The sequence below is a fragment of the Oreochromis niloticus genome, linkage group LG23, assembly GCF_001858045.2.
Source record: "Oreochromis niloticus isolate F11D_XX linkage group LG23, O_niloticus_UMD_NMBU, whole genome shotgun sequence".
NCBI lineage: Eukaryota > Metazoa > Chordata > Actinopteri > Cichliformes > Cichlidae > Oreochromis > Oreochromis niloticus.
The window spans coordinates 11185203-11198941 of record NC_031986.2 but is presented as its reverse complement, the minus strand read 5'-3'; the positions used below and the strand labels follow the sequence as shown (position 1 = coordinate 11198941).

Below are 13739 nucleotides of genomic sequence, written 5' to 3'. Positions count from 1 at the left end.
GTACACTGCAGTAACCAGCTACCTACTAAAGCATCATTTCAAAGTCCTTCAGCATTTGCTGCCACTTTTTATATCCATGTTTGATCAGAACCAAACGTCACTCGCTTTTTCACCATCTTTACATTCGCTTATGTTTTTATCACAAGTATCCCTGCCTGCCTTTACCAGCTGCAACACTCAGGTGTTACATTAATATAGATATGGATGTGTTTGAGTAGTTTTCAGAGTAACAGCACTTCTCCCACCGCTGCAGTTAGCACAAGCATCAACCTGACAAGAGGAATTATTCATGACTTCTACTTAAAGTGACAAGAATGTGTAAATCTAATTAAGTGGACTGCAGATTTATCAGACAATGTGGAAAACTGGTAGTTGTTCAGGTTGTTGCATTATTGCTTTATTCGTGAAACTAATTGCATCATCTCTCATAATGCTCACAGTCTCTGCTGTATTCCCATAGATGGCTACAGTGAAGTGCAGCGGTCGGCAAGACTTTACATTAATCTTTCAAGTGATAATCTCCCAGCAGACCTGTTCCCTCCCAGACAGGTTAACTAAATATTTCCAGAGTTGCTTTTCTCCCCCTCTAACAGAATAAACAGCAACATTTTTAACCCACAGCCATGACTACATGCACTTCTGTTTCTTTTCAGCGTATGTTTAATGCAGCCGTACACTGCTTGAAATCACAGCGGTAGACGTTGGTACATTTTCTGAGCTCAGCTTTAAAGGCTGGCTGCACAGTCTAAAAAATTTAGGCACCAGGTCAGACAGAAACTTGCCCTTTCTGATGCTATTTTGGGGTTTCAAAACATTCATCATGGAGAGGCTTAAATGCATCGCTGACCTTGTCATAACGGGGAACGCTCAAGAACGGTGCAGATTGACAGCCAGTTTGCATCTAGGTCAGCCAACATTTGGCTTGCTGCTTTTTGGATATCTACATATAAATTAAAAAATTAAATTAACTGTGCCTCACCATATGTTCTGGGAGTGTCACTGCAGCTGGATGTCTTTCAGTATTTTTAATCAAACCTCCTTCGAGTTCTGAGCATGTTTGCATTTGTCCAATCCGACAAACGGTTATTTGAGGGAAACTGCTATTAAACATTTTTCAGCTCCAAAGGAAAAAGTAAATAATATTGACATCTTTAGTCTTTTAATAATAGCCCGGGGACAGATTTATAGATATGCAGAAAATATGCAGGCCTAGTTATACAAGTTCTTAAGCAGCCCTCATTTCCTGGCACAAATTCATGCTTTGAGGGTGAGTGTCTGGAAATTAATCATTCTGATTTTTAGGTCCAGATTTTACTGCACAGCCTCAATCACAACAGATTTATAGAGTCAGAAAGATCTCGTGGTTCAGTCCACTATCTTTTTTATTAAATACAACATATTTTGTGACAGGTAGGAGATACACAACATGGAGATCATTCACTTGGCGCCTTCGTCAAACTTCGGCTCTGCAAAAAAAGAGACAAGATGGAAAAACATATGAATGATTTCCTCCTGCACTGCAATATTAGTGATTATTCTGACATCTAAAACAAAAATAAAGGTATAGAAATATACAAAAACTGGCTACTATTAGCTTCATCAAAAACACATTGAAGTTAAAAAATAAGAGCTTTCTGACCCAATTTCAAACTCAAGTCATCTGGCTGTGTTTGATGACAACATCTATGCTATTTATAGACCTAAGACTCAAATCACAGACTGCCTCCTTTGTAGCAAAGGAATAAATATTTATGAAGGGAACAAGTGTGGCATAATAAGCACATGCCATTGTCACTGTAGTCCTGCGCCTTATCGATAATCAGTAACAAAAGGCACAGTTTTGACCATAAAATAACACGTTTTAGGTATTTGCTTAAATTACACAAAACAAGAACGACTGCCTTATGTCAGTAACCCAAAGATTAATTTAAACAACTGGAAAGAAAAAAACCAAAACATTTTTACAGGCCTAGTGCCTCCAGTGCTGTAGTGGCAAGCGAAAGGTCGCTGGTTCAACTCCAGAGACACAAATCCCCTTTGAAATGAAATGCTGTGGGACCTACCCACTGTGGCGACCCCTTGTGGCAAGGGAACCTTTAAGTAAAAATATTTCTCACTAAACTATAACTACAATATTAAAGACTATCCAGCAAACTGCACTCACTGAGCTGAAAATGAGCCCAAACTGACCTGTGAATTTGAATTCAGGGAACTTGTTGAGGTCTCCTCCTCCATATAGTCTCTGCAGTTTGGTTACTTCTTCACCCAGGTTCTTCTGATAAGCCGGACCTGCGTCCACAATACCACCAGCAGTCCTGGGAGAGCAAAGGCATAAAAAAAAAAGTTCAATATTATGAGCATGATGGCAGGAGGAGGAGATGCTGTTTGAACAGATGTTCGTGAAGCGCATGCCAGAGCGCTCCCAAAGGACATTTAAAGTTAATGTTTTGCCAACGGCTGACCTCTGAGCTGGAAGTCTATTTGGTAAACTTTATTCAAACTTGTCTGTCAGTGTCTGGAGTTATCACCAACTTACTTGGCCTTGCTGTTGTAGTCACGGATCTTGTCCAGGAACAGTTTCTGGACGGGGTCGAGCTCCTTGGCCCGCTGGAAGAGGACAGCAGAGATGCCGATGTTCCTGCGCAGGGTCAGGCTCACGGCAGAGCGCAGCACGGAGGACAGCTGGAATAACCGGTGCAGGGCCATCTGAAGGAGCCAAAGCGTCGAGTTTGGGTGACATTTAAACTAATTTTGGACGAAATGTGCTGGTACAAAGTACTCTGAGGGCTTGAAATTACACCCCTCAATAAGTCATAAACGCATTTTATTTAAGTGTTTAAGTCTTTAATTCCTCTTTCTCGTGGATATGTTTGCCATCTTTTACCAATTCCCTATCAATCAGTACCACTAGCTGCCTTTAGCATTAGCTAGTTCAAGTCAAAGGCAGAGCATAGCTAACTAGCACATTCAGTTTGCAGCTAACCCAAACACCCAGCCTATAGAAACATAGTTACTATAACTACAAGACGTTAGATCGGCTTTACTGAGTTGCTGCTTGCTGGTCAACACTGGACGTTTCCTTCATTCAAATGACAAAACAGCGGCTTATGCTAACATGCTAGGCTAGCTTTAGCTGACACTAGGGAGCGTTCGGACATTTTTATACGGTTTGATGTGCCGCGGTGTGTTACACCACCGCTCTCACCAAACACACCACCGTGCACGTATCTGTGTACGCAGAGCGTCGTGACAGAAAAGGTGAAGTTAAATGTTTGATAGCTTTTCTTTTTAAGACACCGTACTCACCTTGGATTTGACACCCAGAGCAACAGAGCCAAACGTGAAGGACCGCGGTGAATTGTGGGAGTTCGTTGTTGACAGGAGACGTTCGCGAACGTCAAGCATTAACTCTGTATGCGCAGGACTGCGCACGCTCAGTTTGACCTCAAATTACAGTCGAAAAAGGTGAACGAAGTTTGACTTAAAATGACTAACAGAAGCATTTTTTGTAGCTAAATTAAAGTGACCTGGTTGTAAATGACTCTTTCTATTGAAAATCTCTATTATGGCCTTCTAAATTTGCAGTTTGGGCCGTGGAAAGATGTTCATTTTATAGCTGAGATTTTATTCACTGCTCGCATTAACGTGATCACATTAATGCATTTTTCTTGTTAGTTTACTTCTCGCCGAATTCCACCTTCACGAATGTAAATTAGCACGTGTTTATGGAGGAAAAGTCTTAATGTCTAATGTCTTCAAATCTTGCTGTAAAAACTGGAAATAGTTATAATCGGTTTTATTCTTCATCACAGTCTGAGCTCTCTCTGGCATCTTTCTTTTCATGTCTTTAAGTAGGCTTCAGGAATAGTTCTCCAGGCTTCATGGAGGACATTCAAAGCTTTTCTTTGGATATTCTTGCACTTTGTTCTGTTCGTGGTCAAGATGATCCCACAATGCTTCAATAATGTTGAGCTCTGACCATGACTAATAGTGTTCATTGTGCGTCTTGTCTTTTTAGGTCTGTTTTCATTGCATTGGCAGTGTGTTTAGGATCACTGTCTTGCTGTAAAATGAAGCCGCTGTCAATCATACACTTTTCAAATGGTAGCATAATGGATGAAAATCTGTTCTGTCAATATTGACAAGCTCTCCAATGCACTGATTGAATTCAGCACCAAACCATGACAAAGCCTCCACGGTGGTTGGACACACTGACCTCCACTGTACACACCGACAACAATTTGAGCCAAAAACACACATTTTGGATTAGTCACCCCTTCAGACTTGTTGCCACTGTCCAGTTCTTCACTAATTTAGCATACCTCAGCCTTTTAAGAATAGCTTCCTGGCAGCCACTGTTCCAGTAAAAAAATTCTGATAAGGCTTCAGTGAACATTAGGTGGACCAAATGAAAGGCCAAATGCATCCCTCAGATATTTATTCCCATTTCTGATACAGCTCACCTGCTGTAGATAATTTATTGAGGCCTGCTGCTTCTTCTTTTGTCCTCCACTTGTCCAGTTTCCTCAGATTTTTTTTAAGGACACATTGCACACCATGCTGACATAGCCCACATTTCTGGTTAATAACTCTTTGGGAATCACATTGTTGGTCAAAAAATATAATTTTATGCCTGTTAGGCTGTTATCATCAACGTTTTTCATGGATTTAACTAAAGAAAAGGGAAGCGTTGATTTGCTTTTGTAAAAGGCTGCTGGCAAAGTGTGTCAAGATCCAATTTAAAATTGTTTTTTTGCGAAGTTGTCTTTTATGTGTCAACACAAAACTGGTTCATACCTTGGTTTTAATTTAAATGCTTTGCTCAAAGTACGCAGTAACATTTGAAATAGCTCAACAAAAGCATGAAAGTGAAAAGTGAGTGAAGAGTTGAATGTGTTCACTAAACATAAAGGGAAAAAAAATGGTGAAAGTGGTCAGTAAACATAATGAATGACTTTTAAATGGAAGAGTTAAAATTAGAAGGTCTGCCTCCTTGGAAGCAAAATATAAAGAAATGATGGATGACTCCAGACTTTGGCCCAGTACTGTGTATAGTCTATCACTCACTGTGACATTTTGGCTCGTCACATTGCCAAATGAATTGCCAAGTTGGCCATTTTATTTTAAAAACTTGTTTTCCCTGACTTTTTAGTGTTTAGTTTTGACTCAGCTCATTTACAGAGTTACATTTGCCAGAAAGTCACAAAGTAGCCAAAATAAAACTCATAGATATGCAGTTTAATTGTTGCCTTCTCACAGTCAGGATCAGGTCCTGCTCAAACACCTCCTGTGTTCCAGTTAACCTTTAACAAGATCACCTGGGTTCAGCTGCATCTGGAAGTTAAGACCCATGCCGGAGCAGCGCGCTGTCAGCTCCACTCTGCCGTTTTCTGTCTGAGAATGACCTTTGACCTCCTTACCCAAGATAAGAAAAAAATGTCCTTGTAGTGGGGACACTTTTTTTGATATTTAAAAACAGACAAATGTGAATTATTAGAATTAAACTGGATGCTTATGCCTGTTTTTGTGATGTTTCTATTAATGCACAGAGACACAGCATTTATATGTACATTCAAAACTTTATTATGGAATACAGTGTAGAAAGCATTTTCCCAGTCAATGCAAATGGCCTGCACAATATTACACAGTGGAAAACAAAACCAATAAGATAACCCACAGGAAAAAAAAAGCAAAAGAAAGATAATCCTGCTTCCTCTTCTACTCTACTGCCCTCTGTTGGGCTTCTAATGAGCACCCTCCGAAAAGCACACACACTCACCCCTCTGCAGCCCCCATATCTACATGTTCTACTCGCCATTTCCTCACGGATCTCAGCGAGAGGCCACGGTGCGTCTCCTTCCACACAGTGTTAACACGGTGACCACCCTAATGACGCTGAACAGGGGCTTCTTGCCTACCTCTGACCAACATTGGATCGCTGCTTTGACCCCACCCCAAGCCCCCGGATTCGCCGTCAGCTCTTGATGGTGAACGCCCATCCCATCATCATCATTATACACGCTGCCTTTCAGGAGTCAAGTGTGAGATGATGGCAGAGAGGTGAGCAGCATGCCTGAAGGAAAAGGAAGTCGAAAGAGGAGGGAGGTGCCGGGGTGGGGGGGGGTGAAAATCCATTATATATACACACACACAGACTGCCTGGCTGGCTGGCTGGCTATCCATCTGGAACTGCAAGTCATTTCCTCTCTACCTCCACCACCTCCTCTTCTCAGAACTCCACCTGTTCTATCCGCAGAAGAAAAAACAAAACCAAACAAAAAACCAATAAGCAAACCAAACAAAAGAGACGGCGTCGGCTTACAACTGGATGAACCACCAGACTAAAAACAAAAACACGTACACACCGAGCTGATCTTAACCCCCATAACAGACTCCTCACTTGTCTTTCCCCACCTTCACCCCGCCCCCACCTTCCCCAAACAACACACACTAACTCACATACGATGCCCTTATTTAAAAAAAAAAAAAAACCTAACATGAAATGATCAAGAAACCAAGAGGAGTGATTTCCGAAGGATTTAACACAATATACTTAAGTGAACGAGAATAATATACAGAGATGAAGCCGGCTCCCTCTCCTGCAGCTTCTGGAAAGTAGCAGGATTAAAAAATATATATATATATATATATGAAGATCACACTTAAACAGCAAAAGAAGAAGAAGGAAAAAAAAACCCAAAAAAACAAAAACATATCTTTTAAATGTGTTTTTTTCTTTACATGATATCAAAGCAGAGCCCGTTCATCTAGATTTATATATATTTTTCATCATTGTTTTTAAAGTCACGTGATCACGAGAACATACTAAATGTACAATCTTGCTAGAATGACAATCTATAAGTGAGAAATGATCTCGAGAGAGAGCAGCTGTAAGATCTCCGTGTGGTGGTGTTTTGTTTTGTTTTTTTCCCCCCCTTTTATTTTCTTGAAACTTCCAAATCCTGTTGTCATTGTTGTCATGCACTACATAGGAACAGCTAAGACTTCAGCATTACTTCTGTAACATTACACGTAATTTAAAAAAAGGACTTTACATCTTTTTTTTTCCTCCGTTTTCGGTCTTTTTTGAAAAACAAAACTGGAAAACGATAAAGAGAGAAAAAAAACCCCAACTAAAATAAAAACAGCTCATTCAGAATACATGATTACTACTGTCGTCATAATCATCAACATATTCACCATCATCATCATCAGAATCAGCATCTTCAGATATCCTTAAGAGCCTTGTGTGACTTAACACAGCCCAGCTGTTGTATGAATGCACAAAACAAAACAAAAAAAATAAAGGGAGAGGATGAAGGGAGGGAGGAAGGGAAGGATCCAAGGAGTAGGGAGGGAGAGGAGGCTCATTTATACTCCAGTGTAGACTGTAGAGAGTGTGCAGTAGTGGTGCAGTAGGCGAGGAAAACACTGGGCCTCGTAAAAATCATGGCGCTGCTATATTTCCAAAATCATATAATCATTATAAAGACGCAAAAGCGAAAACGATTCAGAGGAAACTGCTCGATTCTGATGATTCTGCATGCAACAATTTTTTAAATTAATTATTTTAATAACGGAGGCCGAGGCCAGCATGCGTCTAAACACCCTACTGATCAGCGGTCGGATCTGCTTACACAAAGTCCACGCCTAGAAGCGACCCGAGCCTAAAAATAAACATAATAAACCCAACTACACACTGGCCCTGAATCAGTGTTGAGAGAGAGCGAGCGCGTGCTCGTCTTCCCCAAGAGAACGGGTTTGTTTCCATGCACCGGGCAGGGGCTTTGCTTGTTTTAAGGTTTTTCTTTCCCCTCCAAACATCAGCAGGCCCTGACGGAGCAACGTATAAAAACTCCTTCCTTTAATTAAAAAGGCGTCTTGCTCCAGTAAAGTGAACAAACTTGGTGCAGAGTGGCTTGGCCGCAGTGTTAGAAAAAAAAAGAAAAAAAGAAAAACCCTGGCTACAGTCGCTCCTTGTGCTCGTAACTGACTATTTCAGTCACTTAAAGATCCGTCTTTTGGTTGAAGGGAGGGCTGGGGAAGGGAAGAGGAGGGAAGGTAAGGGGAGGGGAGGTGACGATGTGTGGGATGAGAATGGTTTGTGTGCATTTGTTGGTTTTTTTGTGTGTATTTATGTATGTGTACATGTGACATCCTCCTCAGTTCTGCATCTGCTCGAAGAACTTGTAGGTTGGGTTCTCGTAACCGTTCTGCTGCATCTTTGACAGGTGGCGCTCCTCAGGGGTGACGGCAGCATCCACCTGGAGGAGAGCCAAGGGGTGGGGGAGACAGAAGGGGAGGGAGGTTACAAGCAGAATAGGTCCTGTGGCGTAATGTAAACACAATTTACATTTTAAGACCTTTTTACTGCTTCTGGGAAAACATTAAGAGTAACCAGGCTGCGCTGGCTATCGTATTTTTTTTAATTAAACATCTAATGAAAGTTCTGAAATGATAAACACAGATAATTAAAAAAAAAGAAAAGCAGGAAATTAATCGGTAACAGGCTTTAATCCAATTATATTTACCAAGCAGATATAATTAAAACTAATTTTTTTGCACAGCGTAGCATCCGTGCAGCACATTTTAAAGCCTTTATCAGACTTCAGCGACACAAATATCCGGATACTTTGTGTCTACGCGGCTCTGCACAAACGGCTTAAAAGCGCCGGTGCTTGCACAGCATCCTCCTCGCACGCCACACCGACTGCTGCACGGAGCAGCTTGCGTGCGCACCGACGAACGCGCGGGTCAGCTGTTTCTCACCTCGATGACTCCGTGGTGGATGGAGGTGTACTGCTTCTTTCTCAGCATCACCAGGGTGATGACGATCACGGTTGCTATGACGACGCCTCCGACCATCAGGCCGATGATGGCGCCCTTGTTGGAGCCCACATCCTCTGCGAAGAAGACCTGTGGGTGTCGAGCGGTCAGGTGATCAGTCAGTGGCACAACACACAACAGATTGTGTGAATTTAAGCAACAATCTCGAGGTCAGCACTCCTTCGTTTCCTCACATCTTTTGCTGTGCTTGCTGAGTTTAATTACATCTCCTACCAATTCTTGTCATTTTTGTCATTACGGAGTCGAATTTAGCTTAAGAATAGCTGCTGGGGAACAAAGACATAACACATAACACGCCCTTGATGAGGGCAGCTTTTTTTTGGATGGAAATATTTTCTTCTTGCAGATGTCGAGTGATTTACAGAAAGAATAGCACAGCATAAAAAAAGCATCAATGCAATGACGCAGCAACAACAGAACACACTTAAAAATACACACACAGACGCGCGCGCGCACACACACACGAAAGCTGTAACTTCTGTCAGAGAATTTGGAGATTTATGGAAACATGCAATTCTTTGAATGGTCACTCGAGGCTGACTAAAGAGTGAGTATATCACAGTAAACTACTGTGTTAAAATGATTAGTAGCGATAGAGCCAATCTATTATGGGACCAATGCTGATGCATGGTGATTTAAAAATCTGATATACTGGCCGATATTTCTTTGCTTTAAGCCACAAAAAACATGATGTGTTATGTGTAGTTATTTATGGTTCCTTACTGAGATAGCACGTCAGTCCATTTTAAATATAATCTTATTCTACTGTCACAACTGGTCATGGATTACTCATATGTGGTCTCCTTAGATTAGCTGGTTGTTGTTGTTTTTGGCATTTCAAACACATGCAGCCATCAAGAAATTTACAGAGTGCCCTGTGGTGAAATTTACAGAGTGCCCTCCAGGGACAACTAGATTTTCCCTAACGCACTAGATTTAAAAGTCACCCATTATTAGAGGTGTGTCCACTTTGACAAGTAGCTGCAGCATAACTGCTTGCGAGTCACTGAACAGAACGTTCTGACCACATTTGTGGTGTTGGTGCCTTTTGGATTTATCACATAAATAATTTCTGTACAGTCACCTGAACTAACAGTCCCCTCATAGTTCTCCAGCACAAACTGGCATATATCTGTGCCTTTGTGATGGACCTGTACAGTTTAAGGATGCAGATTTCTAACCAAACCTCTTATTAAAAACAGCAGGTAATTTTGCACCCTGGTCGCTCCAAAACAGGGATTCCCATCGTGTTACTTGTGCCATCTTTTATAAGCAGTCTTTGGTTTAAGGTCATTAACTTCCAATTTGAGATTTTTAACACTCACATTACTTTGGTTGTTTATAAGCAAAGCAAGCAAATGGATAGAAAAGTAATAATGGGCTGAAAGCAGAGCACAGCAGAGAGCATCACTGATGCACAATGACTCAGCTCCAACACAAAACTATTTAAAAAAATAAATAAATAACCAAACGAAATGAGAGCTTCAGCACATCTGTCACAGAATAACGGGTGCTCTGTGGGACTCATTTTTCACATTTTACAATGATAAATAGAACCATTGTGTTCTGAATGGGAAAGAAAAAAAAAAGAAAAACACCTCCTGATATCTTCAGCAGGGATAACGGGACAGAAACCTCCTCAACTGGCACAAAATTTGGCTACTGTGAATATCAAATTAAGGAGACGAGTTAAAGAGGCAACCTGACACACTGACTGCTCACTGTGAATGCCAGAAATGTGATATGTAATAAAATGTAGGGATTAAGGGATTTGAAGCCTTTAGGTGAGAGGAATAAGGTACGTGGATTTGGATTTGACTGAGGATGGATTGAGGGGGTTTTTTTGTGCTGGGATTACAACACTGGATGAGATTAATGACTGCGTGCAGAACTTAGCGATATTAACAGCATCAAACTTCCCTGATCAGAGGGCACAGGATTCATTTATTTATTTTTCAGAGAGGAGCACATTGAGTGTGACGCACGAATTACCACGGATGTCTCCATGGGCACCTGTCTCCATGGTGACAACCTTGGGAAGTTTACCAGGAGGACAAAGTGGAGCATGTGTGTATGTGCGTGGAGGAGAAGGGGGCAGAGTGCAAAACCCGCATGTATGAGTAATATGCATCTTTATGTGTGTGCGCATGCCTGCGTCTATTTCTGTGGGCTTATTAAGCAGCCTGAATATTCAGATCAGCGAATTCCAAATGAGTCTGCATATCTGCATGGCTCTGCATTTGCTCACCAGTTTCTGGTGGCGAACTTCGTACTCGGTGCTCTGTCTGTCCTCCGTCTCCATCCGCATCTCAGGAATAGCTTCCATCTTCATTCCAGTCACTGGCGAGGGAAGAAAAAGTACAATCTATTATAGATGGTGACATTAAGCCACTCTCTCGTTCTCCTGCTGAAATAAAAAGCACTGACTGAAGCACACTGGATAGCGGAGAGCTGACTGCACCATCAGTACGAATAGAAAAGAGCACGGCATACGCAGGATGCATAGACCGCGTGCAGCTGCACCACCAATCTCTTAACAACCACACCTGCGCCTTAATGGAGGTCAAGTGGAGCCGGCTGTGTGCAAATATTGACTCTGAGGAGGAGAGACGGAGGGAATCATGCTGTGGTGCCTTTACTTCTACAGTGTACTTCAAAACAATCTCAGAATCTTGTATAACCTGAGCCTGAGCAAATATTTTCTGCTAGCCTCAAAACCACTTCAGCTCAGCACTCGCATGCACCAAATCACATGACCTAAAGCACTTTATCATTTATACCTGAGCTGGAAATGGCTTACAGGCCCTAGGCAATCATTATGTACTGAATAACATTAATATCAAACTACACATGCTCACATCCCTTTCTAACACACACTGTAAATTAGTCATACCTAAAAATATTCACTAATGTTATCAAAGGTTACCATTTTAGTTACAACACATCATTTAGAGCTGGGGCGTCAGCAGCAGAAGACTGTCTGCTGTGCAGCTAAATTCCTTCACACTGACAGAAAGAGGAATTTTGCTGGTCCGGCTCACTGAAGATCAAAGTGGGCTGCATGTGGCTCACGATGTAAAATGAGTTTGGCATCACTGATTCAGAAAGTTAAAAAAGCATCAAAGTAGTTGAAATGATGAGCTACAATAAGCCTGTATGAGTTATTATAAATTGGTAACATTACTAGTCCTCCATGGTCTTTAAAGACCATACTGCACATTTGTAATTGAATCAGCTGTTTACACCTTATGCTACCTTTACACTAGAAGGGACAGAGGATAGCTAGATTTTCCCTAACACACTGTTGACACGTTGCTGTCGGCTTCCACCTAAAATGACTCTTGATCTGTCATCTGAACACATCACTACTGGTCACTACTGGTCATTGTTAAACAAAAGCACCAACCTGGTCGTGTTGGAATGCCTCTGTCGAGATTGGGGCGGGAGTCTACTGGCTCAACTAAAAGGGGAAAGAAGAGAGAGATTTGACTTTTCAGTCGTTGTCCAACCTAAAAAAAAGGAGCTAGAATATCATTGTGATGCATTTTGGGGGCTAATTTGTTAGCTACTAGAGCTACCACTCGTTATGACAAGGCTGTGCTTCAGAAAGTACCCTGGTTGTCGGTATTGGGCTGGTTGAAGCTCTCAGGGTGGATGAAGCCGACTCCAGCCAGTCCCAGAGTGTCTTCCTGCGGCAACAGGTCAGTCTGGACATCTCCCAGCTCCTGGTCGGGCATCAGGGCGTCATTTCCATAGCTCACCCTCACGTCCGTCTGCAGGTTAGCCAGCTGCTGAGCCATCTCTGCCTGCTCCCTCTGCAGGAGCTCTGTGTGAACACAACCAGGAGGCAGGCAGACAGGAAGGAAGGAAGGAAGGGAGGGAGGAAGGATAGAGGTCAGGAGTCAAGAGGGGAGAGAAACAGGAAGTGGAAACAAGAAAGGAAGCGGTATCATTCATTCACTTGTCATGTGACTCTATTGTTGTTTCAACACAATATGCTGAGAATATTTCCGATGCCAGTTAGAATTAAAGAGGAGACAAATTTGTTTGCTAAATGATTCTTTAAATATGAAATCCCACACTGTCTACCTACGCAAATGTTTCTGTGTCAGAAGGGAGAGACCGCCTCAGAAGGAGAAATCTTCCTTTAACAGACCTGACACTTAGCAAAAGCTGAGTGAGGGTTTTTCTTCTGTGTGTTTGTTCCCGGTTTTTTGTGTGTGTGTGTTTTTTTGCCGGGCAGTACAGACTGTGACAGACTGCGTCTCCAAGATAGAGACACAGATGGCCACATGACGCACACAACTCCAATAAACCCAAAAACCCACAGAAACCTAGCAAATGCAGAGGCGAGGAGGAGGGGGAGGGGAGGAGGGGGATTTATCTTCCCAGCGAACAGTTTCATTTGACTCCTAACAGAAGAATTAGGCCAAATGGCTCCAATGCCCTCATCAGAGAGAGGGAAAAAATAAAAAAAATAAAAGCGTTTTGCAAGCTGGAATTTAGAGCATTCAATCTCCATTACATGTAATCAGACCAGTGCGTCTTCCCCTGCCTTTCTCCCACCCAGAGGTCATCTCCACTGTTAATGAGTCTCGGTTAAATGTACTTCAGCATCACTCCCTGTAGTTCCATCACATTTGCCTGGTCTGCATTGTGTTTTCTTGTGCTGATTTTAAATGGCTGATAGTAGAAGTTCAGTGAGTCTTCAGTGGAGGAACTCACCGACTTGGTCCTGGATATCGTCAGCCACGCCGGGCACTTTGTAGAGGAGTCCGAGAGATTGGTTCATGCGCTCCTCAATAACGCGCAGGTGGGTCAGCACCTTTTACACATATCAAATAGGATGCTTTTTTTAAACTACTAGCTTACGTTTTCTAGAGAAAAACATT

The 13739-nt window shown here is 42.1% G+C and overlaps 2 protein-coding genes across 3 annotated transcripts in view; both read right to left on the bottom strand.

Moving 5' to 3' along the window:
• Positions 1–1353: 1353 nt before the first annotated feature.
• atp5pf (ATP synthase peripheral stalk subunit F6) lies at positions 1354–3462 on the bottom strand. The gene is made up of 4 exons (XM_003440865.5): positions 3307–3462; positions 2537–2706; positions 2191–2315; positions 1354–1466 (listed from the first exon to the last, which is right to left on the bottom strand). The coding sequence occupies exons 1-4, from the start codon at positions 3403–3405 to the stop codon at positions 1438–1440; spliced, it is 423 nt and encodes a 140-aa protein (XP_003440913.2). The 5' UTR covers positions 3406–3462; the 3' UTR covers positions 1354–1437.
• Positions 3463–5559: 2097 nt separating this feature from the next.
• The window catches only part of appa (amyloid beta (A4) precursor protein a), a 35968-nt gene continuing 27788 nt past the window's right edge, over positions 5560–13739 (bottom strand). Inside the window, exons 12-17 of one of the 2 annotated variants that reach the window (XM_003440864.5) lie at positions 13573–13672; positions 12461–12673; positions 12254–12307; positions 11096–11187; positions 8770–8916; positions 5560–8264 (exon numbers count right to left, since the gene is read on the bottom strand). In XM_003440864.5, the coding sequence (XP_003440912.1) occupies positions 8163–8264; positions 8770–8916; positions 11096–11187; positions 12254–12307; positions 12461–12673; positions 13573–13672 (708 nt within the window). In that variant the 3' untranslated portion in view covers positions 5560–8162. The remainder of the gene's footprint in view (positions 8265–8769; positions 8917–11095; positions 11188–12253; positions 12308–12460; positions 12674–13572; positions 13673–13739) is intronic. The other variant, XM_005450040.3, reaches the window with a different exon arrangement.

Bases quoted from the DNA above. Each gene is read 5' to 3' on its own strand.
- atp5pf (XM_003440865.5), bottom strand. From the start codon at position 3,405: ATGCTTGACGTTCGCGAACGTCTCCTGTCAACAACGAACTCCCACAAT. The intron at 2,707-3,306 runs GTGAGTACGGTG...TGGCTCCTTCAG, and splicing joins CTCTGGGTGTCAAATCCAAG to ATGGCCCTGCACCGGTTATT. The intron at 2,316-2,536 runs GTAAGTTGGTGA...TTGCTCTCCCAG, and splicing joins GACTACAACAGCAAGGCCAA to GACTGCTGGTGGTATTGTGG.